The following is a 25,711-nucleotide window of genomic DNA, read 5'->3' as shown; positions in this document are numbered from 1 at the left end:
TGACATGCCCAATCTGTGCCTCCATACCCTAGCAGCTCCTTGAACTTCTACTGCCTTGAGACAATTTTTGTTCCCTAAGTTCTCCCATTTCTCTGTGTTCCTAACAGGCAAAACAGTTCCACATGCATTAACTCTACAGACAATTTTCACAGCTTCTCTCCTTCATGACAACATCTTGCCATTCAAGATGCTCAAAAGCTACACGTTATAAAGCATATTACGGAGACCGGTTACGTTAATCACACTCGTATTATGATTCAACTGTATGCTGCAACTGCCATACTCTGCTAAGCGTAAATTGTACTGGCACTGTGATTTAGGTACGATGCTGTATCACTCTACTAAATTAAAATCCTGTGTAATGTCAAATAACATTAAATACATACAACTGGTATTAAACATTAAACTCTCCAGGCGTGGAGTATCTAAAACCACCTGGTCAGAAGAGATCAGATTCTGACAAGCAGATAAAAATTTACTTAAAAATGAAAACATTTTCTATTATTTCATTTCTTCATAGTTATTGCAAATGTCAAAATATTAAATGGAACACATTTTTCTTTTTAAAAATACCAGCTGAAATGTTCCTATCAAGCATATTTCAATACTCAGTGTAACAGCCCTGAATTTAAAAGTTTATTCTGATTTTCACCCCTTGAAGAAAAAAATCAACCCGGCATAATTCATATATGCAAAAAAGTGTGATCAAGTATCATTCATCTTTATTTAACAGAATGACCTGAGTAACTGTACAGAAAGGCAAGCATACACAGGAATTTAGTCACAGTTGGCTTCAGATCTTTTTTGCTAAGTGAACTGGCACCATTTTTCAATGATGGATTTTGTTTCCTATCTCACAGAATCAAAATCTTTTCCTGCCTGTAAATAACAGGCACCTGTAAATAACTCCAATTTAATGAATCTGAATTCCATTAAGGAACCCTTTGTTTCCATTCTGTTTTATCATCAGCTCTATTGTAACAGAATAACTTCCAGTTCCAGTTAAGCCAGAAAAGTATACAACAGCAGAAGGTAGGCATGTCCAAGTTTAAACAAACTGCTTAAGCACACACATACAGTGGCAGTTCCATTCGGTTTTTCCCCAAATGAGACCATGCTGCTAAATCACAACGTGACTTGCATATTCATTCATCACCATGACAAAAAATGCAATGTCCAAAACCTCTATCAATTAAACCTTCACACTATACTACTCTGTATTCTTTCTACGTTCACAGATTTCTGAAGCAATTACAAGCATAACTCAGCATGGCAAGTCTTCTGTTCATTACCAAGGAGAATGCAAAACCAACTGAAACAACAAGTCTCTTGATATTTTTGTTTTCTTAGCACCCTCAGAACTTCTGCTTTCGCTGGATTTTTCCTGTCTTTGGTTAGATTATAAATTCTTAATGGCATCAACCAAGTGTTTACTCAGTCTGAAAACTCCCTACAGGGAACTAAAGGCTGAGATGAATATTATTAATTATTAACAATTAAGTTCTGCCCTGAAATTAATTTATTGCTATAAGTCGCACTTTGCCTCTAGCACTGGCAATGAATGACATTCCATTTTAGGAAACCACCAAACCCACCTAATTTCTATTTGGACTTCTGCACACAGTTATGCAACTAGCCCAAGTCAACTCACCTGCACTACAAGGAACAAGTTTTGTTTTGCCATTAGTTTGAACTTCCTGAATTGCCTGCCGGCTATGTTCAAATCGAAGATCCGATTGCAGCAGCTTAACCTCCTGAGGGAGAAAGCCATCTGGTAAAAATGAGATGTGCTGACACCTAAAGTAAACACAGGAAACTGCAAGTGATTTTAAGTCTTGTCTTCCCAAACAAGCTGATTCTGTGCAATTTCCCTTCATAATCTAAAACACGTTACTTTTACATTAAAATGGAATTGAACATGAGTTATAGAAGAGAGACAGGGAGGTTTGGGGGCATTTTTCCCTTCAAAAGAGTATTTCTTAAAAAAATAAAGCCACATAGTTTATTAAGACCTTGTCCATCCTAGAAAAACTATAATGAATTGATTTTAAAAAACATCTAGTCAAAAGCTAGTATAATTGAAGGAGATAAAGTATGCCAGATAAAAACTGCAATATACTTCTGCAATCACAATGAAAAATAACAATCATAAAATATTTACATAGTCAAGCATATTACATTAAACAACTGTTTTATGAAAAGCCAGAGGTTCCTGATCGAAGACTAGAAAGATAAAAAATACACTGTAATCTCATTTTTACCTTAAATTACCATTACACACTGAATGGGATTTAGGATCATATGAGGAGGGAAAAACGGCGTGTGTTTAATCATCATAATATTTACACAGAGCAGGTATGAATTAAGACTGAGGTTCATATTGTCAGATGTAATAGTCTGAAAAAGTGCCTGACTTTGCAACCTCAGATTCACGAGGCTGGGCAAATTCTTGTCCCACGTGTTACAGAGTGAGGAAAGGATTATCCAGTAAGCTCCACTGGATAGGTAGCTAGAGTTTCCCCTATTAATATACTGTGACCTCTTTCATAACCACCCTAGAAGGATGCAAGGCTACGGACAAAAGGAGTTACTAAACGAAGTCAAACCTTTCAGATGAACTGGTCTAGTAAGTGCCTCTTAAAGGGAGTGGTTTAGCTCCCTGGTTTCTTTCTTGCTCTCCTTTCCTTCCATTCTGCCCAGTTCCATTTACTCTCCTCTAATGCTTGCAGATTCCTTTGCACTGATTCAACCTCTTAGGCACGAAAAATATCCACCTCCTATCCCTTTGTTGCTGGGACAGTTTTCATCAACTCAAGGATCTGAGGATCAAGAAAGCCAGTGCACAGCAGACGACTTTCCTCATTTAGCAGCACTGCACTTCACCTCCCACATAAATTCCCCTGAGGTGACATGTTGTGTTATCAGAGCTCTACTACTCACAGTAGGGAGAAAAACGAAATCTTGGATGTAATTCAGGTCAAAGGAGCAGACAAATTTTTATCACCATGGAAATGCAGATAAGCTTTGCCTGTCCAGTCTAACACAACTCTTACATCGTTTTCCAGCTGACCAGTACAAGCTGTCATATGCTAGGTGTCCTGAAGCACTTCAGTAAATCACAGAACGTTTGAGGTGGGAAGGGCCCTCCGGAGGTCACTGGTCCAACCCCTCCCTGCTCAAGCAGGGCCACCTACAGCCAGCACCCAGGACCACGGCCAGATGGCTTCTGAATACCTCCAAGGGGGGAGACTCCACAGCCTCCCTGGGCAACCTCTGCCAGTGCTCCGTCACCTGCACAGGAAAAAAGTGTTTCTCGATGTTCAGAGGGAACCCCCTGTGTTTCCATTTGTGCCCGTCGCCTCTTGTCCTCTCCCTGGGCACCCCTGAAAACAGCCTGGCTCCATCTTCTTTGCACCCTCCCCTCAGGTATTTATACACATTGATAAGATCCCCCTGAGCCTTCCCTTCTCCAGGCTGAACAGTCCCAGCTCTCCCAGCCTCTCCTCGTAGGGGAGATGCTCCAATCCCTTAAACATCTTTGAGGCCCTTTCTTGGACTCTCTCCAGTATGTCCATGTCTCTTTCTTGTACTAAGGAGCCCAGAACTGGACACACCACACCAGGTGCGGCCTCACCGGTGCCAGTAGAGGCGAAGGATCTCCTCCCTCGACCTGCTGGCAATGCTTTTGCCTGATGCAGCCCAGGATACCATTAGCCTTCTTTGCTGCCAGGGCACGCTGCTGGCTCATGTTCAACTTGGGGTCTAGCAGGACCGCCCAGTCCTTTTCTGTGAAGCTGCTTTCCAGCTGGGCAGCCCCCAGCATATATTGGTGCCTGGGGCTGCTCCTCCACAAGATGCAGGACTTTACACTTCCCCTTGTTGAACTTCATGAGGTTCCTACCTTTCTTCAGCCTGTCGAGGTCCCTCTGGATGGCAGCACAATCCCCTGGCACATCAGCCACTCCTCCCAGCTTTGAGTCATCAGCAGACCTTCTGGGGATACACTCTGCGCCATCATTTGGGCCATTAATGAAGATGTTAAACAGGACTGGACCTAGTATTGACCCCTGGGGTACACGGCTAGTTACACCTCCAACTACACTTTGTCCAATGATCACTACCTTCTGGGCTCAGCCATTCAGCTAGTTTTTAATCCACCTCACTGTCTGCTCATCCAGCCTATACTTAAAACAGACTCTCTGAGGACGTCACAAGAGGCAGTGCCAAAAGCCTTACTGAAGCCTAGGCAGACAATAACTACTGCTCTCCCCTCATCTACCAGGCCAGTCACTTCATCATGGAAGTTTTTCAAGTTGGTCAAGCATGACTTCCTCCTGGTAAATCCATGCTGACTACTTCTGATGATTTTCTTATCTTTCATGTGCCTGGAAATAGTTTCCAGGATTAGCTGCTCCATCTCCTTCCCAGGGATTGAGGTGAGGCCAATGAGCCTGTAGTTCCCTGGGTCCTCCTTCTTGCCCTTCTTGAAGAATGGAGTGACATATGCTTTCCTCCAGTCCTTGGGAACTCTTCGCAACCGCCATAATTGAGCAAAGAATAACAGGAGTGGCCTCGCAATGACATCTGCCAGCTCCCTCAGCTCTCCTGGGTGCATCCCATCAGGGCCCAGGGATTTATACATGCCTAGTGTTAAGTATTCCCTGACCTGAACCTCTTCCACCAAGGGTATGTGCTCCTTGCTCCAGACCTTCCCCCTGGTCTCTAGGACCTGGGATTCCTGAAGGCTGGTCTTGCTAGTAAAGACTGAGGCAAAGAAAGCATTCAGTACCTCAGCCTTTTCCACATCCTGTGTAACCAGGTCCCCCATCTCATTCAGCAGTGAGCTTGCATTTTCCCTAGCCTTCCTTTTGTCACCTACGTACTTAGAGAAGCCCTTCTGGTCTTTGACATCCCTTGTCAGATTAAATTCCAGTTCAGCTTTAGCTTTCCCAACCTCATCCCTGCATACAGAGACACTGTCTCTATATTCCTCCTAGCTGCTCTTGCTTCCACCCTCCATATGCTTTTCATATTTGAGTTTGTCCAGGAGCCCCTTGTTCATCCATGCAGGCCTCCTGACATTTTTGCCTGACTTCCTGTTTGTCAGGATGGACCACTCTTGAGCCTGGAGGAGGTGATCCTTGAATATTAACCAGGGCCCCTCCTGCCTCCAGGGCCTTATCCCATAAGACTCTTCCAAGCATATCTTTGAAGGGGTCGAAGTCCACTCTCCTCAAGTCCATGGTTGTGAGCTTGCTTTTTACACTCCTCCCTCCCCTCAGAATCCTGAACTCCACCATCTCATGGTCACTGCAACTAAGGCCTCCTTCAACCTTCACATCCCCAGTGAGCACCTCATTGCTGGCAAGTATGAGGTCCAGCAGAGTACCTCTCCTCGTTGGCTCCTCTATTTGCCATTTCAATCATTCCTAAAGGTGCGTCAGGTTCAAAAATTCCACTTCTTTTTATATTGCAGAGCAGGTGGATGAGAAACAAGTATGCCAGAGCTGCAGAGCCACAAACCTCATCCTTTACAGAAGCTGAAGGCCCAGAGTCTCATAGTAGAATTCTGAAGTGCATCCCTCAGAATGCATGAAGACTACAAAAGGTGAATTTGCACTGCACATCCAAATCAGTGTGAATGTAAGTGGTGGAATAGACTAATGAGAGATAATTAGCTCGCATGCAAGTGTGAAGTGTCCCAGAAGCACAAAGTTTTGCTCGAAAAGCAACAAACTGACAATTAGCACTAATAGAAACAAGTGCTGACATGAAATCATGACTTTCCAACCTGGTTGCCAAACAGCACTCATCTTTCTAAACCTACATGTACTCTACCACTCCACAGCAATTTCTACATTAGATCTACAACTCAGTTTCCATGGGCTGCACGGCACACCCGAAGGCACGCGATACAGTCAAAACTTCAGAATAGCGGTTTTCAAAAACCTCTACTGAGAACAGACTGACAGTATGATTTTGAAATTTACATGGGATGGCCATGCAGGCATATGCAGTAACCCACATATTAACCTCCTGGATCCACTTTGAGAAGACAGCAAAAAGTAAACTGTTTGCACTATAATTCCCTTCAAAGCAAGTCTAAAATACTGCATCTTTTACTTCCTGGAAAGTAAGTCTGAAAGCAGGGTGTAAAATCAGCAAAAGCTTCAGGAGAACCAAGACGTTCATTTAAGGCTAAGTTATGAAAAGGTTTGTAAGGACAACCAGAAAGACATCCTTCCCACAGTGCAAAAGTCTGCCTACGCATTCATTTGGAGTCATTCCAGTCAGATTGCCTTTAGGATGGACGGATTTGGGGGCTTTTTAATTTAATTTTAGGAATGGTCCTGCAAGAAATAGAAGCTGCTTTTGCTCACCAACACAATTCTGTAAAAGGGAACTTACAGATATTCAGAATGACTTTGTGGAGTATGGATAACTGAATAAATTAAAACTTTTCTTGACCCTGCTTGAGGAAATAAATTCAGGAAGAGGGCAAGAAAAGTTCAACTTCACTACGCTAAAAAACTTCACTATGCTGAGTTTGTGTCCTTCCAGCTGCTTTTTCTCCTGGAAGGCTTCTAGAAAAACTCGGGCGGGTAACAGCTTCTCACTGCTTCATGAAGGGACAACCAAGGGGATCCTGAATCTAATGGAAATTCTTTTGTGAATCTTCAAGTCTGATCCATCAGCAGTAGTCACCTTTTCTCCATACTACACAGGGCCACTTTCTGAAAATGTGCATTGGCAGAAATTCACATTCTCTGAAAATGACTTTGGTGCCAAGTCCTGATATTTGCGTGACACGTGCTGTCTTCCATAACTCATTGTCTCCATACACACTATCCGATTTCCAAAGGACAGCACTTACCTTTCAATAATTGCTCTCCGCATAGCTTCTTGGCTATATGGACACTTCCCCACTATAATTGCTGACAGGTACAATGGATACTGCAGGAAATGCATCAGAAGAGCTCCTTGACACCCTAACACATTCCAGCGAGCGAGTTTATCACTGCAGGACATAGAGCATGTTCTGTCCCCGCGACCCGGCTTCACTCGTAATAATCCCACACAGTGATACTCTAGCCCAGGTGTTCGGGCATCACCCAGCTCTCCAGGTACGCATTTTGCTCCAGTTCTATAAACATCTACTATCTTTGGTCTCCCTAAGCCAGTCTCCTTATTAGCTGTTTGCTTCTCTGCAGAACATTCACAGCTCTTTGGATTTGTGTCGTCTTTTCGTTTCACAGGTACTTCCTGAACAGCCAGGTCTTCAGTGATTATGGCAAAACAACCATCGTCATCAGTTTTCATTCTCTTGGTTATATGATTACTTGCCATTTTCTCTGATGTCCTTTTATCTTCTGAACCCAAATGATCATGGTTACTTCTACACTCTGCTGATTGTCCAGCTGCACCATCTCCAGTCCCTGGCTTAGGAAGCTGGTCCTCTGGTTCGGTAATTGGAATAATAGAAGCATCTCCACCTGGAACAAAAGAAGTAACATCAAAATTGGCCAAAACCGCATCTCTCATGACTGGAACACCTCACGCCAGTAATATTACAGCTACTACTAACTTTTACAGATTTGCACTCAGGAAAATTTAACTGTGAGAACACGCTTTTCAAACAACATTGCCCTGTACAATGATGAACCAGACTTCGCTGGAATTTGAGCCAGTATGTTTAATTTCAAGTTCTGCATTCTACCTAAGAAATAATCAAGAAAGCAAAATTTAAAACAACAATTATAAAGCAAAAGGTCTCAAAGGCATTTGACAGACTACAAGCAGTGCCGAAGACTCACAGGAAAACTAGTCTGATCTAACTGAACAATACAAACCTCAAAAGAATAATTAAAGAATAACCTACCAAATAAGGATGGAAGTTTCAATCTGTATCGCTAAAACAAGCTCAAACCCAAAATTCTGAATCTCAGTTCAAAGCAAACAAAGTCTGACAGGCAGGTGAGAAAAAGGCAGTCAGGAAATTATTCTTGCTATTAAATTTGAAGCTGTAGATTCTATTCTCATATTGCATTAACGAAGAAAACCATCATAGCATATTCCAGCAATGCCATCAAAATCATGAAAATGTCTGAGCAACCAATTCACTATGTGCAGCACTGATGAGGCATATTTTGAGAGCACTTAGACTTCTTTGCTCTGGTAACAGACTACCAGTTGAAGAACACACTGGTAAGAGCGTGGTAACATCGAGACATTCGATAAGCTGGTAGACCAAGAGGTCGCCTTCCTACGTTTTGCAAATAGATCCTCATCTTTGTGCTGCTGCTTTTTTAAAAAACACACAAAAAGCGTTTTCCATGACAAAACAAAAAGTTACGTTCCATTCCATAAGAAGTTTTGGGTTGCGGGGTGGTGGTGTTTTGTGGGCGGGGTTCTTTTGGTTGTTTTTTGGGAGTTCGGTTTTGTTGGTTTTTTGTGGGTTCTTTTTTTCCTGTTTTGTTTTGGTGCTTTGGACTTTTGTTTGGTTTGGGGTTTTTTTGTTGTTTTTGTTTGTTTGGTGGTTTGCTTTTTGTTTGTTTGGGTTTTTTTGGTTTGGTTTGGTTTTTTTAGGAACTGTGGTAAATGTCAATGTTTGTTATTACAATTTGAATCCAAGGAAACGACATTTAAAGCAAAGCAACCAGGAGACATGACAAGACCTGGGACAAGTATGTTAGTTTTTGCAGAAGAAAATAGTAGCCATTATTGTTTAAAGAGAAAGTGAAGCATTCCACTATATAATGAGCAGTATATTGGAATTACGGAGTTCTTGTGAATCACATCCAGTGAGATAAAACGCCAAATGTGTCTGCGGAGGATCAGTCAAGTAGATCTTAGGGCACATACTGACAACATGAGTTACTGCCTCACTCTCACTCCAGACCAAATAGAGACCAAAGAAGGGCAAGGGGCAGAAAAGATTCTATAAGTGGGAGCCATGAAATTGGTTCACTCCAGCATACTCACATGGGGTATGACTGGAGAAGAAAACAAATATGATATTTGGTTTGAGTTTCCATTTCCCGGTTTCAGTTCCCGGAATAAAGATACTGCATTGCTGATGGGAAGCTGCCAGCCACATCTGATGGAGAAGATACCTGTTAGGCAGAAAGTTTTCATGAAACATTTGTTTCATTTTTGATGCATGGGAAAACAACAAAAATTAGATGCCCGCTAGTGCCTGTTCTTTCCTGATGAAGTCTATGAGGAGCCAAGCAGTTATGTTTCTACACATAGATGGGATCTGACACACTCCATAAACACAAGCGCATCACTGGAACCTTAATAACAGACCTCAAAGGGTTGCATTCTGTGGAGTTAACTATCTCCTCAAATTGCATATCTAAGGTCCCCTCCTCCCACTCTCTATTTTTACCAGCACTGCAACTCATCGAATTCTGTGAGAGCCAGTTTAGTGGCATCAAACTGCAAGAAATGTACTCATTTCTGTAGCATTACTGCTGGCTCAGTTCCTTGAACCAGCTTATCTCATGTGAACAAGAGGGCTGGTATGTGGGAAACGGCAAAAAGGCTACCCTTGACAGCTAGTCATCAGACCAGCACTGATGTCACATGAAATCAGATCCTACTTCTTCACACAGAGGCTCTACAAGGATGAGGAAGAAACAAGCTTTTGTGAAAGGGCCTTAACACCACCCAGAAGTGTAAAAATTAGGTTAAACTCCTGCTAACAAAGGGGAAAAAAGTGTTGCCTACACAGAAGTAATACTGTCTCTTTTATGATATTCTCATCCCTAAAGCTGCAAAATCTGGCTATTTCAGCTATAGGTCAAAACCATTTGTATCACAACAAACAACCTCAAGTGGCACTGAATAACAGCACGTGAACTTCACGCCTCACCTCTGGAAGCTTCTCTTGGCCACAATTTCAGCATGACTGTCATTCAGAATGTCTCCTAAAGCAACAACCAAATGAGAATACGCATCGTTACTGAAAAGGAGATGAACAAAACAACCAGAATTTGACAGCTGACAGTTCTCCAGATTTGTTAGCATTTGAAGGTTTAACATTGGTATTAGGTTATTCCAAGATATTTAAACTTCCAGTCACTACAAAAGGAGGTCAATAGCCTACACGAATGAAGGATAAAAGTCTTCACTCCGCAGCAAGTCAGAGACTTGTTTAAAAACCAAATTTTAACTCTTCTGATATCTGAAATCCTTTGAGTTGAATAAACACTGGCTTCCTTCAAAACCTCCCTGATGTTTGTTCTTAAAAGTAAATCTTGTTATTCTCAGATTAAGCATAACATCCAGAAAATTTCAAGTGTTTGTTAAGCTTTTGGTTGAAGCGTCCTACTATGTCCTACAATTTAAATTACTTTTCTTGTAAGTAATTCTGATATTTACCAGGTTTACACATCTTATCTTCAAACTTCCTGCAGTGCCTGCCTAATGCAGTTTCTAAAGGAACAGGATCTGTAGATCAGCTTTTATTTCAGGAATGAAAGGCCAGGTGATAAAAGTCCTCTTTAACAGTTCTAAAAGTTTAAAGGTTCTCTAACAGATAATCATTAACATGACCTACCAACCAAGTTAATTTAAAAATAAATGAACGTTATCATAAGAGGAAAATGTTCTCTAAACTTAAGATTACTCAAGACAAACAACAGAGAGAGGAACTAGCTTTCCTTTTTTCCAGTCAGATTTCTACTTTGACTCTTAACATCTACATTGTTAGTAGTACAACAGTTTAATCACAATTTTCCTAAATCAATCAGAAAAATGTCTGTACTAATACTCTTCTAAGATGGCTAAGTCACAAGAAACATCCACAGAAATCTAAGATACAGAATTTAGTTTCTTCTCTTTTTCTCCACTAATTCATTTCGATATGAAGGACGTTATACAGAACGCGAAACAGCCTAAAATCAATGCATGCAAAACCGTTTCTCCTATCCAGCTCTACTCCTCCTCTGAAGTCTAAAGAAGGTAGAAAGCCCTGTAGCTACATATTCACAAACACTTTTCCTCCTTAGTCACTTTTCAGCATTAATTACTATGGCTTCTCCCCTCTCCTAGGAGAGGAGACAGATACATTCTGAATAAAAAAAATGGACATGCAGAGCAAGGAAAGTCCTACGATAAATGGTAAGAAATGGTAGCTGTGGGAAGTCACGTACCTATCCCATGCATTTATTGTACAAACACTCAAAACTATCTAGCTACAGAATATACAGTAAGGGAGAAAAAGCCTGTTAGTACCTTTCTAGAGTCACCCCTGCCCTAACTCAGCAGTGGTATCTTTTGCATCAGACCACAAAAAAACTAGACTGTAACAGGCGACTGAAGCACAATTCTTTTGCTTATGTTTTGTTTTGCTTTCAGTTATGAAGTCTCTGGGTATGCAGACTCAGGGCCTAAACTACACACTTCCACACATAAAAAGTTTATTCACCTTTAAGGCAGCACGTGCAGCAAAGTTTCAGGGCAGCCATTCTAGCTGCCTAAGCCCCTCTCTTCTTGACGAGGTGAAGTCTGCCTTATACTTCTGGTTTCAACCCAGAAGTCTGAGCTCAATTCCTTGGACATTTTCATTGATTCTATGACATCAGCAAGAAAGAAGGTACCATAGGTAGTCTGTTCTTGGATTTTACAACACACTTACCAGTTTTTCTCATTTTGTTTTGGCCAATACATTTTGTTCCAGTTCCCATAGCAACAACTTCCTTCGTTACTGAAAAAAGAAACAACATTAACTGAACGAACTATGGCCAGAAGCATTGTTCTCGTACAGTCATTCCAGTAAGACAACACGGACAACGCTGTGTAGAAGGGAAGGTACAGGGAGGCAGGCCAGGTGACATTCCAGAAAGGAAACAGTATCAGCTGGAGAACTGAACAGAGCAGGCAGGCAGAAGCACCAGTGCCAGAAAAAGTCTATGATCCCATGGCAGGAGTGCTAACACAGGCTTGATATACTAGGCAACACAGAGTGGACGCTGGCATAGGATTCCTCAAACACATAAGAGAGAAGCATGGGATACAGTCTGCGTGACAACATGGAAGTGCCAGTAAGGGAAAAGAAGATGATGGTGAACTAACACAAACACGCAATGTAATAAGGCAGTCTGTTAAAGGAGAGCAAACTGAGACCTTTCTAGGTTCTTTCAAACAGCAGCCGAACACGCTTTTGCAAGGGTTTACATTAGGAATTCAGGTCCTGCCTAGACTTTTGCCGCTTAGCGAACAGCCAAACGCAGGCTTTCATCATCTTAGTTACAGTCTGGGAAGAACAGCATTTCACTACAACCATGTCTTTCTAGACAGAAGCTATAAAAGCTTTTACAATGACAAAGAGTGAAGAATTTGGGTGGAGACAGAAATGGGGCAGGAAGGGGTGTATGTTTTTTTTTAAAGGTATCTTGGGAGGAAAAAAACCAAACAAAACCAAAAAAAGCAGAGCATCAAGGACTGCCACCTCCTCTCCCCCTTGCCCCCCTGCCCCAATCCCCACAACTCATTCTTACCCTGCAGATTCCCTGGACTAGCAAGAACCTCTCTTTGGGCTGCAGACTCCACTTTGACAACAGCTGCCAGTGAAGTCCATTCCCTGTTTGGATCTGGCTTCCCCTGCTTAGGGAGTCTGGTCCTATAATGCAGGTAACACAGCTCAGCAATGTCGTCAGCTGACCACATGGCTCCTGGTGCAAGTGCAGGTTCTGAACAGACTTGCGTCCCGTCACACCACCAATTAACAACCCCCACGTCTTCAAACCCTACTGCCTTCTTCTGTGCGACACCTTCCTGGACCAGATTCCGATATCCAAGGCCTAAGTGCATCACCCCTTTCAGGATTATGTATAAGAAATATATCACGTGAAATAAAAAACTTTTCTTCCAAATCGCTAGGAATAAAAAGCGATGCTAGCACCCTGCTAGTGCAGCAGCAGGGGAGACTGCTGGGTTCCCAAGGCTCCCGCCACGCAGCGGCCAGCAGCGCTCCTCACACCGCCGTCCCCGCATCACATCTGAGGCGCCGGGCGCCACCGCACCCGGAGCGGGGCCTCCGGGCCTCCGCCCGCCCCCAGCGGTCGGGGAGCGCGGAGCCGCACGGCCGGGGCAGCCAGCGCCCCGAGCGAGCCGGTGCGGCGCCGGTGCGCAGCAGGCGGCCCTCGGCGCGGCCCCGACCCGCCGGGGTGACGCCGCCGCTCCGGGCCGGGCCGGGCCGGGCGGAGGCAGCGAAGACCCCGCGCCGCGCCGCGCCCCCGCCTCGGCGACACCCGCCCCGCGCACGCGCAGCTGCTCCACGCCCCCCCCCCGCGCGGAGCCCGCCGGGAGCGGCGGCTCCTGCGCAGGCGCAGACAAAGACACGGAGACGGGCGGCAGAGCGCGCGGCGTTTATTGAGGGCCCGCGGGCCTCAGACGGAGGTGCCTTCGGCAGCCTGCTCGGGCTGCGCCTCCTTCTTGTTGTCCTCCGGCTTCATGGCGGGGAAGAGGAGCACCTCCTGCGGAAAGGGACAGCGACAGCGTCAGCGAGCGCCGGGGCCGCCCGCCGCCCCCCGCCGGGGGAGCGGGATCCCGCGGCCGCGCCCCGGCCTCCCGCGCCCTCCGCCGCGGCGCCGAGCGCCGCCTGCGCGGGCTCTGCGGAGATCTCTAAGCCGGCGCGACAAAGGAGAGCTCTCCTGGGGTGGACTTCGCATCCTAAAGAACCCCACGCGGCTGCGCTGTCCGTTATTTGTTTTGTGAGAGAGCTGGCCTGCTTTGCAGAATCTCATTCCCTGTTCTCCGACGGAGCTTAGCAGCAGGCGCTGCCGTTCCTCACATTTACCTTGATGTTATTGGAATCTGTAAGGAACATGGTGAAGCGATCAATTCCCATGCCCCAGCCAGCTGTAGGAGGAAGGCCGTACTCCAGTGCAGTGCAGAAGTTTTCATCAATAAACATGGCTTCATCATCGCCTGCAGCTTTTGCCTAAATGAGAAAATTAATAGTAAAAGGTGGGTTGCACAGAGCTAGATAGTGCCACTTCTGCTAACCCCTACCAAAAAGGAGCAATATCAATGTTTGTAGCAGCCATGGAACTGATGAACCAAAGCCCTGTACAGCTGCATCAGTGACAGATGAAGGACTCTCAGCACCTGCAGAACTGTGGAGGTCGCTTGTACAGGTGCTTCTGAAACAGCTCTGGGCTCCACTGCTTTCTGATCTGCAAGTTTCCTTTCTAGACAAAGGCCCGGGTCCTTCACTTCAGTAAAAGCTATGTCCAGGGCCACATGTCAGCAGATGACAGTGGAATAAATTGCTTTCAAAGGCTTCTCGGGTTCTTTACTGCTTGCAGCCCCCCCCCCTTAATGTTTGCAGAAACAACTAGGAAGCATAATTGAATCATCAGTAGTTGCTCCATGAAACAACATTTAGGGATTGCTTTTTTCCCCTCAAGTAAAACGATTTAAAAACCCTACACTGAGATGGTAACTAACACATCTGACACTGACAGCCTCCAAGTGCTAAAAGTCATAAGAATAAAAACGCGGGCTAGCCAACCCTCTCAAATTTAGAAAATGCCAAGTGTTGAAACAATAAGCATTTTTGCTCATGCAGTTTGAAGGAAGACTTTACAAAAGACTGTTGAAGCAAACTTTTCTGCCTGACTGAAAACCTGAAATGTGAACTGCCATCCTTCATCCCAATCTCCACCTTAACATTACATTTTCAGGCAAATTTTCATTCAATACATATAATCGTATGTCTGCTCAAAGTAATAACAACCCTTTTCAGCAGTAGGGACTAATGACAGATTTGGAATAAACATAGGAAATATTCTTTGCTTACGTGCCTGTATCATTGATTCACTATCAGCAAGACACCGTACCTTGGCCTGATCCTCAAAAAGCTGCCGCTGCCGGAAAGGATCGTTAAGTTCCGTGTACGCATTGCACACTTCCTTCTTCATCACAAAAAGTTCAAAGCGTTCTGTTAGTCCCCGATGAGAGCGATGCCTATGTGAAGATGACAAAACAACCACACCTTAAAATAAACATCTTTACAGAAGCGAAGAGCACACGCATTACTTCAGGAGGATTACCCACACTTAGCAGTAACCGCTGTCAGAACTTCAAACTACTAAGCATCAGCACACCTCTTCCCTGGATGATGGGTTACACAGCTCAGGAACCAATGTCTACCTTGGCTAGTGTTAGAATTCACAAACTAGTATACAACATAAAAATCTCTGTTTTCACCTATGTGACTTCTTTTTGCTCCTTTGTTTTTTTTTTCTTTTTAATAAAGTAGGAGTAGAGGGTTTGAAAGAGTTACACACTGACCGTGACTCATACTCTTACCATTTGGCTAGAGGACTCATGATCTGTGGGTGGTCACAGATGAATGTAGGGTTGATACAAGTGACTTCCAGGAATTCACCGACTAACTGGGAAAACAAAAGCAAAACAATTATGTAGAGTACAATATCACTTTCCTAGCACCGCCTTTCCCAAACATCCTACTTCTCTCTCTTCACTACTGAAGAAGGTACCGTAAAACTGAGAAGTTTCCCAAATAAGAATTCCTGATCATGGTAACGTCTTCATTAACAGAGAGTGTGTGTCACAGTTGGGTAAGAAAAATGGCATAGCAAAAAATGCATAAAAATTAGTAACATAATTCAATTTGGACATTACAACAAAAGCCAATAGGAAAAGCAGCAGAAAAACAGCTATCAGGCAATATTCTGGGTACAAAGGAAAAGACTTAATACAGTTGATAGAAGAAGCGTATGGTAAGCCTACCAGTTTCGTAAGGTACATACAAATGCACAGATCTCACAGACAAAACTGACATAAGATAAAGCAGATCTGCTTTAAGCTCAAGAGACCAGTTATCAAACTAAAATCCTCCAGCACTCACATTAAGCAGGCATCGGTAAACTACATTTTGGTGTAGACAATGCAAAAAAAAAGATTCTGACACAGCAAGTTTTCTCACTGTGATACAGAAATAGATGAAGTGCATTTCAGCATGTTTTCCCAGATGCAGCTAAACTGTTGCTCTGAAGAGACTTCTGTTGATAGAGATAGATCCTCAAAGGATCATAAAACCACCACCTTTACTTACTCTGTCAAGAAGCCTGGCTGTTGTCCTGGGAGGTGGACACTCAACATTTCTCTCTGCACAAAGGTCATCAAAGAACCTGCGAGTTTCTGAAATTGTTGTAGACAAAAATTAGAAAAAGCCACCCAAGGCAACCATGTTTTTTTCTTTCTGCATCCTTCAACGTGTCTTAGAGTGATTTATAAGATCTTAGTGGTAGAAATCATGGAAAACATGAGCTTAAACGTCCATCTGCAAAAACACTGTTTGTTTTTAATCAGTTTACACTAAAATTTAAGTTATTTTATATTTCAGAAACTTGACAACAGTTAGGCACAACCCCACATGACTGCTGGACATTATTATTTGGAAAAAAAAAATGGGGTGGGGAGGAAATACCACTAAAAAGTGTAAGAACTCATTTCCTTATGGCTCTGGATTCCAGGAATAAAATAGCACATACACACATTTTGAAAAAATCCCAGAATAATCATACTCCTAACCTATGATCACAGGCATGGAGACTCAACTGCACGTGAGACAGAAGAGATAAGAAATAAAAAGCTGGGTCTTTTCAACAGATCAAGAAGTCCCCAGATCATGCCTCTTGAGTATACAGCGTCGCATATACTCAACAAAGGAAAAGGCAAAAGAGTCAGATCCTGCCAAAGACTGCAAGGCATGAAGGCTTCTTTCTGGACTCTTAGGTAACAGACAAAACCAGAGAAAAGCAATCCCATGTGTCAGTACCACCTCAAAAAAGCAGCCGACAGGCTGCAGGCTGAGAACTTGAGACCTTTTGCCCTCTTTTTGTTAAGGAAGAATGCTAGGACATTCATACTCAGCATCTAACCTTCAGTTTCAAAACACTCAGCTGATGGAAATTTCACTCCTAGGACCTTTTCCAGATCATACACCATGTTAATTCGCCGGAAGGGAGGGGTAAAATCAATCTCATAGGCCTGTCCATCTTGACCATCTGGATGGTAAGTGATCTTGTAACTTCCAGTAATATGTTTCACCATCCCTGCAAAAGGAACCTGACATTTAGAAGAGTATGCCACACAATACGGAATTCTTCTTACTCTTTTCTAATTACTATTGCGTACGTCACCTGAAAGCAACTTCTCTGTAATTTCCATCAAGTCGTGGTAGTCTGCATAAGCCATATAGAATTCACAAGTTGTGAACTCAGGGTTGTGAGTCAAATCGATTCCTTCGTTCCGGAACTGACGCCCAATTTCATATACTCTGTCTATGCCTCCAACCACCACCATCTAAACAAAAGGAAATTCTAGTAAACTCACTAACTTTTGAAGAAGAACTAAAGAGAGCTCAAACACACACAACCACAATGCAACCTTACAAATCTCATTCAAATAACTTTTCTTTCCTCCAGTCCAATGAGTCTCACCTTTCTTCAAGAATAATCCTCATTTTAGCTACATTTACTTTCTTAGAATAAGACCATAAGAGTCTGGACAATATAGGCTTAGCCATGAGGGGCTTGTATTTTACCTTATGATAAAGCTCTGGAGCAATTCTCATATATAAATTCATATCCAGTTCGTTGTGGTACGTAATAAACGGTTTTGCCACAGCTCCACCTGGAATTATATTCATCATAGGAGTTTCAATCTGTAAAATAGTAACAACAAAGAAATTAATTTAACAGTGGCAGAAATATTTCCAGGCTCCTACCTCAATGCCCTGCTCTCATCTAATCTGTTTCCAAAGCAGAACTCTGTCGATCAAGCAAACAAACAAACCACAGCTAGCTTTGATGAAAAAGCTCTGTATTTCATTTATTTTTTGACATTCCAGTATATGAAAACAATTCCGAACTAAAGAGCACTTCTCCCATGCAGTCAGTAAAGATAAATTACTTAAACTATTTGTTGCTATTAAGAATCATTCATATTTACTATAAATGTGAACCTCCTGCATTCATGTTATCAAAGCCAGGAACTGGGCTGTGGTATTGTCACAAAATCATCTCTCTACGTTGCAGAAAATGAGGTTCGACAAGGCCCAGTGCAAGCTCCTTCACTGGGTCAGGGCAATTCCCAGCATCGGTACAGGCTGGAGGATGAAGGGATTGAGAGCAGCCCTGCAGAGAAGGACCTGGGGATACTGGTGCATGAGAAATTGGACACGACCCGGCAATGTGCGCTTGCAGCCCAGAAAGCCAGCTGTATCCTGGGCTGCTTCAGACGACGTGGGGCCAGCAGGGCGAGGGAGGGGATTCTCCCCCTCTGCTCCCCTCTCGTGAGGCCCCGCCTGGAGCCCTGCGTCCAGCTCTGGGGCCCCAGTACAAGAAAGAGGTGGACCTGTTCGAGCGGGTCCAGAGGAGGGCCACGGAAATGGTCAGGTGCCTGGAGCACCTCTCCTATGAGGACAGGCTGAGAGAGAGCTGGGGTTGTTCAGCCTGGAGAAGAGAAGGCTTCGGGAAGACCTCCTTGCGGCCTTTCAATATATAAAGGGGGCTTCTAAGAAAGGAACAGAGAGACTTTTTACAAGGCCTGCAGTGACAGGACAAGGGGCAAATGGCTTTAAACTGAAAGAGGGTAGATTTAGATTGGACATGAGGAAGAAGTTCTTCACTGTGAGGGTTGTGAGGCACTGGCACAGATTGCCCAGAGAAGCTGTGGATGACAATCAGCTGAAGAGCACAATCCAATACCCATGACAGTCTGGCTGATTTTTCTTGAAATTAACTAGTATCTGTCCATGGCTTGAGACTACACTGTGCCGTATGGAGTACTGGTGTGACTGAGCACTGCCCAATTCATGTACCTCCAGACTGCACTCTATTGTATAGCAGGTCATTCCCTGACTTCTCTGCCTTTTGTTTTATTCCCAACATTCTTGCCAAGCCTAAGTATCTTACTCCATTATTCCAACATCAAGTCAGAACTTCATATAAATTGAGAAGGACTCTCATGGTCCTTTTTGATTAAGTTACTTGATTAAGAATTATTTGGAAAAAAAAAAACAAAAGAAAGACATTAAAGCCATTACACATATGACAGAGATGACATAGCATAGGTTCGGATTCCCACTGCTCTCAAAAAACTCCCACTGGCAGCTTTTGCAGATTCAGTTGATAAACACTTGTAAATAAACTACATTAAGCTCTAATCTTTTTGCTAACTGTAAAGTACAACCAAGAATCTGGATGCAACAGAGAGCAGAGCTAGTATTATTTTCTCGTATGCTACTCCGCAATAGATCTTAATATAAAACCAATTTTACTTACAGGAAGTAAAACCTGCATTTACCTCCAGAGGCAAAACGCCCCTTCAAAGATGTTATCTCCACCTTAGTTTACTGAAATAAGGAAAGGGCAGCAGTAGTTTGAAGTGCTACCTTGATAAAAGTTTCCTGAGTCATAACCTCCCCAACTGAGGAATAGTTCTAATGTTAAAAAGAGAGGAAAGGAATGGCTCTCATTACATTAAACTGATAAAACACACCGTGCTGAGGTAATTATTCTCACTTCTGTAAATATTTTGCATATGAGCCTGAATATAAACCATCCTTGAAGCTGAGAAGCTCTAAACACACTCAGTATGCAGAGAGAAATAAACACTGAAGCCTTACCTCAAGGAAGCCCAACTCATCTAGAAAGCTCCGAATGTACGTAATGATCTTTGCACGGGTTATAAATTTCTGTCTCACATAATCATTAAGAATTAAATCCAAGTATCTCTGACGATACCTAGTTTCCTGAAAAGAACAAATACCATTAGAACAAGCTAGACAAAACATGCTGCCAAAGGGAAACATACCAAAACAAAACTAATGTTCCTTTATTGACTGACACCATCGGCAGATCTAAAAGGTCATCCATTCAGACCTATCTGTCAAATTGCCTCCAAGAGTGACAGGTATGACAAGTACCTTATCTTTGAGGCCAAAGTGAAGATGAGGCAACATGTGCAGGCATGGAGACAACAGAGTTATTTCATAAGGAATAATACTCAGCTCCCCTTTCTTTGTTTTCCCAGGATTCCCCTCCACACCAATAATGTCCCCACGACGCAGCTTGTTGTTAATACGGAAATACTCTTCCTCGGATTTGTAGAGCCTGTAATTACAAAACCAGTGTAAGCAGTTTTGTTTAAAATTCATCATTCCAAACTGTCCTGCAAGTCTCTCCCCAGACCAAATCTTTTAAAAAAAAGGATTCTTCTAGCAGGGAAGCCAACCACAACATCCTACGCAAAACATTACCTGGCTGCCTAAGCCAACCCAAAGACGAATAGCCTACGGAGATAAAGGAACAGAATGCCCAAATACAGATCTCTGGGCCCTAGAATGCAGTTTGGGTTAGAACGCTACTGGGAATACCTCTGCTTACCTGGAATTTGCCATGACCTGCAACTTGACTCCTTCGCCACGAAGATCATAGAAAATCAGCTTCCCTCCAGAGGCACGCTTTGCATGGATTCGACCTAAATATCAAAGTATGCAGGACATCAGGAAAAGAGTCCCTACCAGAAGGGTACAAGGGCAAAAGCCACAGTATTACCACTTGGACAAAGGATCACCAGCTCTGAACCGATCACTGACCGTGGAAGAGAAGCAGTTAAGTCTCAAAATTAATATCAGTGCACAAAAGACCATACAAACTTTGGGTCTTAGAGCCCATATCACAATCTGATCTCGTAGTTGTAAAGGATGCTGCACGGTCCACTCAGTCTGAAAGGACGTGTGCTGAATAGTCTAACACTGCTACAGACATCAGGACCGAGTAATGGGGTATAGGCAAAACTCGAAAAGCAACCACCCCATCACTAAAAGCAGCTAAAACTTGGCTTAGCAAAGCAAGAGACCATCTTTCTGTATCCCAGATAAGCCTTTACCTGCTACTCTCACTGTAATGTCTGTCAGGTGATCTCCTGGCTGCAGGTGACTGTACTTCTCGATAAAATCTGCGAGAGAGATGTCCACGTGGAACTTGTGAGGATAGGGATCTTCGCTGGTGCCCTTCAGCTGCTGGACTGCGTGGCTACGGATCTTGTAGTATTGCTGTCACCGGAAACAAACAAAACCAAACGATTTTGTTAGAAACTGAAAATATTTTATAGGTTGTAAATTAAAACACAGCTGCCCTTATGTAGGAATATTTAGGTCTCTCCCCTTTTAACCATTTAATTAGTCTTGAATAAAAAAAAAATCAAATGTAAATCAATAACATTTATTCTCAGAAGCGTAATAAGCATGAGGCTAGATGCTCACGTTTGGATCCAAGCTTTCCTCATCAGCACCGATGTTATTCTCAGAGTCAGAAGTCAAGGAAGGATTAATTGAATGTTTTTCACTTTGCTCCTTCTGCTTTGCCTCTTTTTCAGCTATTTTCCTCTCAGCCTTTAAACGTCTCTTCAGCTCACTGCAAAAGAGAAGGAAACCAGATGCGGCAGGTACTCTGACACTTCTGCACAGAAACACTTGGCAGGATTCTGCCAAAGGCTTACTGCACAAATAACCTTGCCATTTCTCTTGCTCTGCTCAAAAGTAAAAGTAATCCTTAAGCACGTTTAAGCATTTTCTTCTTTGAACTCTTTTAGCTCACCTTCTATGAGATACAAATACTCAGAGAAAGTTAAGACGGAATTAAACATCACATAAACGGACCTCGAGGACGTGCGCCTCTGTGCCCAAGGACCTTCGGCAGGCCATTTTACACGTGAGAGCGCAGCAAGCCCACGCAGCGCGTAAGCGAACTACGGCAAACTCCGCACCGCAAAAAGTCAGGCGCGACTTCGGGTTCCCGCAGCCGCCCTCGCAGCCCGGGCCGGCCCCCCAGCGCCCACGGCCGCCGGGCTTTTCCCGCGGCTCCCGACCCCGCCGGCCGGGGACTTCTGGACGACAGCAGCAGGCCCAGCCAGGCCGCACAGAACGGACCTGCTTCGGTCGTGAAGAGCCTGGCGCCATCGGAGCGCGGGCGCGGCCCTCCAGGCCCAGGCGCGGAGCCGCGCGGCGGCGGGGCTCAGCATGGCGCGCTCCGGCGGATCACCTGGCGGAGACGCGCACCGCGGCGGCCGGACATTCGCCTCGCCTCGCCTCGCCTCCCCAGCCCGGCGCGGCCCGGCTCCGCCTGCCCGCCCACCCTCACTTTTTGCTGAGGCGCGACTCGGTCTCCGCCGCCTCACACGGGCGCTCCGCCGCCGCCGCCATCTTCCCAGCTCCCGCCGGCTCTTCCGGCGCCCCCGCGCCTGCGCGCCCGGCGCGGCGATGGCGGAACGCGAGGGCGCGGCGGCGGCGGCGGCGCGGTCGCGGTCGCTGTTCTTGTGGGAGGACGGGAGCCCGATGCGGTTCTACGTGCGGCCCGGGCTGGCCAAGCTGCGCTTGGCGCCCCTGGTGCTGGCGGGCGGCGGGCGGCTGTGCCGCGTGCAGGAGCCGGGAGCCGTGCTCCTGGCGCAGCCGGGCGAGCCGGCGCCCGGCGGGGCCGTCTCCACCGAGTACGTGACGGAGTGCGTGGAGCGCAACCGGCGGCTGCCGCTGGAGCCCTTCCGGCTGCCCGCCGCGCCGCCCGCCGCGCCGCCCGCCGCCGCGCCGCGCGGTCGCCTGGCTTTCACGGAGGCGGAGGACGCCGCGCTGCTGCGGGCGGTGCGCGGGCGGGGCGAGGCGCGGGCGAGCGGCCGGGCGCTCTGGAAGGAGCTGGAGCGGGCGGGCCTGACGCGGCACAGCTGGCAGGCCATGCGCGACCGCTACCTGCGGCACCTGCGGCCGCTGCTCGGGGGTGAGCTGGGCGCAGCCGGCGGGGCTTGGCGGAGCGGGGCGGGCCGGGGGGGCGGCCGGGGTGAGAGGAGGCCGATGGGCGGCGGGGAGGGGGCGGCCGCGGCCCCGGGCCCCGCGGTGGCCCGGCACTCGACGCCCGCGTGTTCCCGCAGAGCCCCGGCAGACGGAGGAGCCCGCGCAGAGCACGGGTCTTTTCGAGGCGGCTAATCGGGAGTTTGAAAGCACGGAGGTAAGCGTCTGGGCTTGAGCGAGCCGTGACGTCCCTGCTGCTGTGGCGAAGCGGCCGCTTCACGTCAGCCGTGAACTCTGTGGCTTGTGACAGCGGTGCCTCACTGCGACCTGTTCCCTGAGTTTGATTTTCTGCCCAAGTTAACGTGAGGAAATTAATGTGACGGTGTCGTCACGTTAAAAGCTGTGTGGGCAAATGGAAGTCATCCTTTCACTGCAGACATAAAACGTTCCTGCGCTTGCGTTAACATTTGCCTTTTATACTTAGTTTGTTCAAATTCTCCCTTATATTTCATGCTTTTCTGTGATCTTTTATATCCTCGTTAACACATACGGCTTCACTTCAGTCACTGAACTTTACTATGCCTAGCAATTTCTGAGATTTTTTTTTTTTATGTACAGTAGAGTCACAGGGGGAGGTGTTTGGGTAGCAGCGATAGAAGCAGCTTGCCAGAAAATACCATGCCTAATTGATGACTCCACTTCTCTTACTTTTAGTCAGGAAGCGACACTTCGGACATTTCAGAAGAACTTTCTACACAAGATGGAGGGGGAAAGTCCCCAGGAGAAACAGAATCTGGTTTGAAAGCTGGACCGGAGGACTGTGCTCTCCCTGACACTCAGTTACAAAGGGAAGAAAGACCAACAAGCACTTGCTCTTCTTCCAGTGTGGTGGGAGAAGTAGTAAAAACTATGCAGCACTTCATGGAGAAGTTTGGCATGGACCTGTTCACTGTTACGCAGGCCTTTCTGAAAAACACTGGTGAAGTGGAGACTACTTTATACTTTCTGCAGACAGGGGAGCGCTTGGATGGGTACCCTGTATGGAGCAGAGAGGATGATTTGGAATTGCAAAAAGATGATGAACGTGTCAGAAATAAATTGATAGCAAAATTTGGAGCTGAAAACGTAGCAAAGCGGGTAGCGTTTAGGAAAAGTTAGATAACAAAGCAGAGGGGAATGACTCGTCTAGGACTGTGGGAGGAACTTGAAAAACAAAGTCATTTTAGAAATGCAAATGTGATGCAAAATTTGATGCAACATTCTGAAGTTTCAGAAATGCTTTAAAATGATTTTTTTTATAAAAGGCCTATTTTGTATTTGATTTTTATTTGTAACACTGAGTATACTAAACATTTAAAAGTAGAAGATGGTTAAGAGAAAGGTTCTATGCAGTATCAAGTTTTCACTGAAGATTTGCTTTAAAACGTGTATCTCCTATACAAAGCAGCTGACAGTCCTACCTGTACATTGCTGCACGCAAAGGATTTTGAATTGGGTTGGCACCAAAATCTGACAGAATCACATTAAGCGCTCTAACCTGTAATGCATTATTAGTGCACAATAGCAGCCTGCTCTCTGTCGTGTGTCTGTTACCTCAGACTGTTGTGGATGATCATTTAATAACCTGCCCTGCCAGCTGTTGTCGGTCTCTTTTGTTGTTGTGAATGAACCTTGATTAGCAGCAGACATTTGGAGACAATAACAATGAAAATGTAACTGTTCAAAAAGAGGGATCAAGAACATTCATGCCAGAAGATGAGGTACTTGGTCTCATAAATGAATGCTGAGATGTCTCAGAGCGGACATGTGTACTGGGAATGGCCAAAAAAGGTCACTGTGACATTCTGGTACTCAGTCTCATGTTGCAGGGATCTGTCAGTTAAAACCTCAGGCCAGCAGACGGCCATCTGAATTTTTATTACCACTTTCAGCACCTGTTCTTCAGTGCTAATATTGCGGGGTTTGTTTAACAACATTAACTGTGCCATCTTGCTTCGTGATTTCAAAAACAATGAATAGCTCTGCCCCAGCTTGCTTCTCTACTGATTGAGGAGTCCCAGCTTCTTTAATTCAGGCAAAGTAACGCTTGTACCAGACCATATAGTTTAGTTGGAAAAAGCAGACCAGCTTTCAGGGCCACGTGCAATAGTTCAAGGAGGAGATACAAGTTAAGAAAGAGTGCTCAGAGTTTATTTAGGTATCTATCACCTAAGTTATCTTTGAGAGAGAGGGAATATCATTGCTAGTATACAGTCACAATCTAAAAAACTCAGTACTTGCAGCCTGAAGTCGTGCTCTGGTCACTATTTTAATATTATTTGAAGTCAGTCCTGTAAACCTGGAATTCATTCTTTTGGTGAAATAAAATAGACTTGTAAAAGCAAAGACTCTTTTTTTTTTTTTTTCCTTAGAGTTATATTTTGAGGTTTTTGCTTATTGCACTCGGGCACTCAAAAAATTAAGGTGAATTAGGAAGTTGCTGATTTTAAGCCAAATTCAAATTATAACAATAACTAGATATAATGAGACTGCTACTTCAGAAAACCACTGTCCTGAAACACGAACTGATTATCTGAGGAGTTAACCGATGTAACCAAATAAATGCCAAGACTCTGCTTTAGACTGCGCACTTTCACTGGACAGGTCATTCCTGCTGAAAAAGTGAGAATGATTTGGTACGTTCATGCTGCTCGGACTGGTTACCTGGGACTTGTGTGGAAGACCCGACGAGCACTTAACATGAGAGTGCACCATAGCAAATAAAGTAGTAAGGTTTTTAAAAAATTAGAAACCTTACCAGCTGGATTTGAAATCCAAGGACTCCTGATGACCAGGTTCATGAAGGGGAGACCAGTTGTACACATCTCAGCAGTACCATAACCT

General features: G+C 44.8%; 3 protein-coding genes across 13 annotated transcripts in view; 1 reads left to right on the top strand and 2 right to left on the bottom strand.

Moving 5' to 3' along the window:
• The window catches only part of ADAT1 (adenosine deaminase tRNA specific 1), a 37,764-nt gene extending 24,438 nt beyond the window's left edge, over positions 1-13,326 (bottom strand). For 6 of the 9 annotated variants that reach the window (XM_087740459.1, XM_087740462.1, XM_087740460.1 and 3 more), the window contains exons 1-6: positions 12,507-13,325; positions 11,645-11,713; positions 9,878-9,932; positions 8,983-9,113; positions 6,875-7,493; positions 1,652-1,797 (exon numbers count right to left, since the gene is read on the bottom strand). In XM_087740459.1, the coding sequence (XP_087596585.1) occupies positions 1,652-1,797; positions 6,875-7,493; positions 8,983-9,113; positions 9,878-9,932; positions 11,645-11,713; positions 12,507-12,819 (1,333 nt within the window). In that variant the 5' untranslated portion in view covers positions 12,820-13,325. Of the gene's footprint in view, positions 1-1,651; positions 1,798-6,874; positions 7,494-8,982; positions 9,114-9,877; positions 9,933-11,644; positions 11,714-12,506 lie in introns of all 9 variants that reach the window. The other 3 variants (XM_087740467.1, XM_087740466.1, XM_087740464.1) reach the window with 3 other exon arrangements.
• A 34-nt stretch (positions 13,327-13,360) lies between these two features.
• KARS1 (lysyl-tRNA synthetase 1) lies at positions 13,361-22,791 on the bottom strand. Of its 3 annotated transcripts, none has more exons than XM_087740458.1 (14): positions 22,397-22,791; positions 21,314-21,464; positions 20,938-21,103; positions 20,433-20,526; positions 19,973-20,159; positions 19,673-19,798; positions 17,588-17,707; positions 17,184-17,346; positions 16,923-17,096; positions 16,094-16,179; positions 15,325-15,410; positions 14,853-14,979; positions 13,808-13,951; positions 13,361-13,484 (listed from the first exon to the last, which is right to left on the bottom strand). In XM_087740458.1, exons 1-14 carry the CDS (start codon positions 22,774-22,776, stop codon positions 13,398-13,400), a joined length of 2,091 nt encoding a protein of 696 aa, XP_087596584.1. In that variant the 5' UTR covers positions 22,777-22,791; the 3' UTR covers positions 13,361-13,397. The 3 variants fall into 3 exon arrangements, with proteins under 3 accessions (XP_087596584.1, XP_087596583.1, XP_087596582.1); XM_087740457.1 differs by lacking the exon at positions 22,397-22,791 and adding an exon at positions 22,191-22,349; XM_087740456.1 differs by lacking the exon at positions 22,397-22,791 and adding an exon at positions 21,980-22,203.
• Positions 22,775-23,986, top strand: TERF2IP (TERF2 interacting protein). The gene is made up of 3 exons (XM_087740787.1): positions 22,775-22,817; positions 22,969-23,045; positions 23,543-23,986. The coding sequence occupies exons 1-3, from the start codon at positions 22,775-22,777 to the stop codon at positions 23,984-23,986; spliced, it is 564 nt and encodes a 187-aa protein (XP_087596913.1).
• The last annotated feature ends 1,725 nt before the right edge of the window (positions 23,987-25,711 follow it).

This window comes from Nipponia nippon, unplaced genomic scaffold (assembly GCF_047370975.1).
Source record: "Nipponia nippon isolate SJK-2023a ecotype South Korea unplaced genomic scaffold, ASM4737097v1 scaffold_7, whole genome shotgun sequence".
Taxonomy (NCBI): Eukaryota; Metazoa; Chordata; class Aves; order Pelecaniformes; family Threskiornithidae; genus Nipponia; species Nipponia nippon.
Note: the sequence above shows the minus strand (reverse complement) of the source record. Positions and strands in the feature narration are given on the sequence as shown.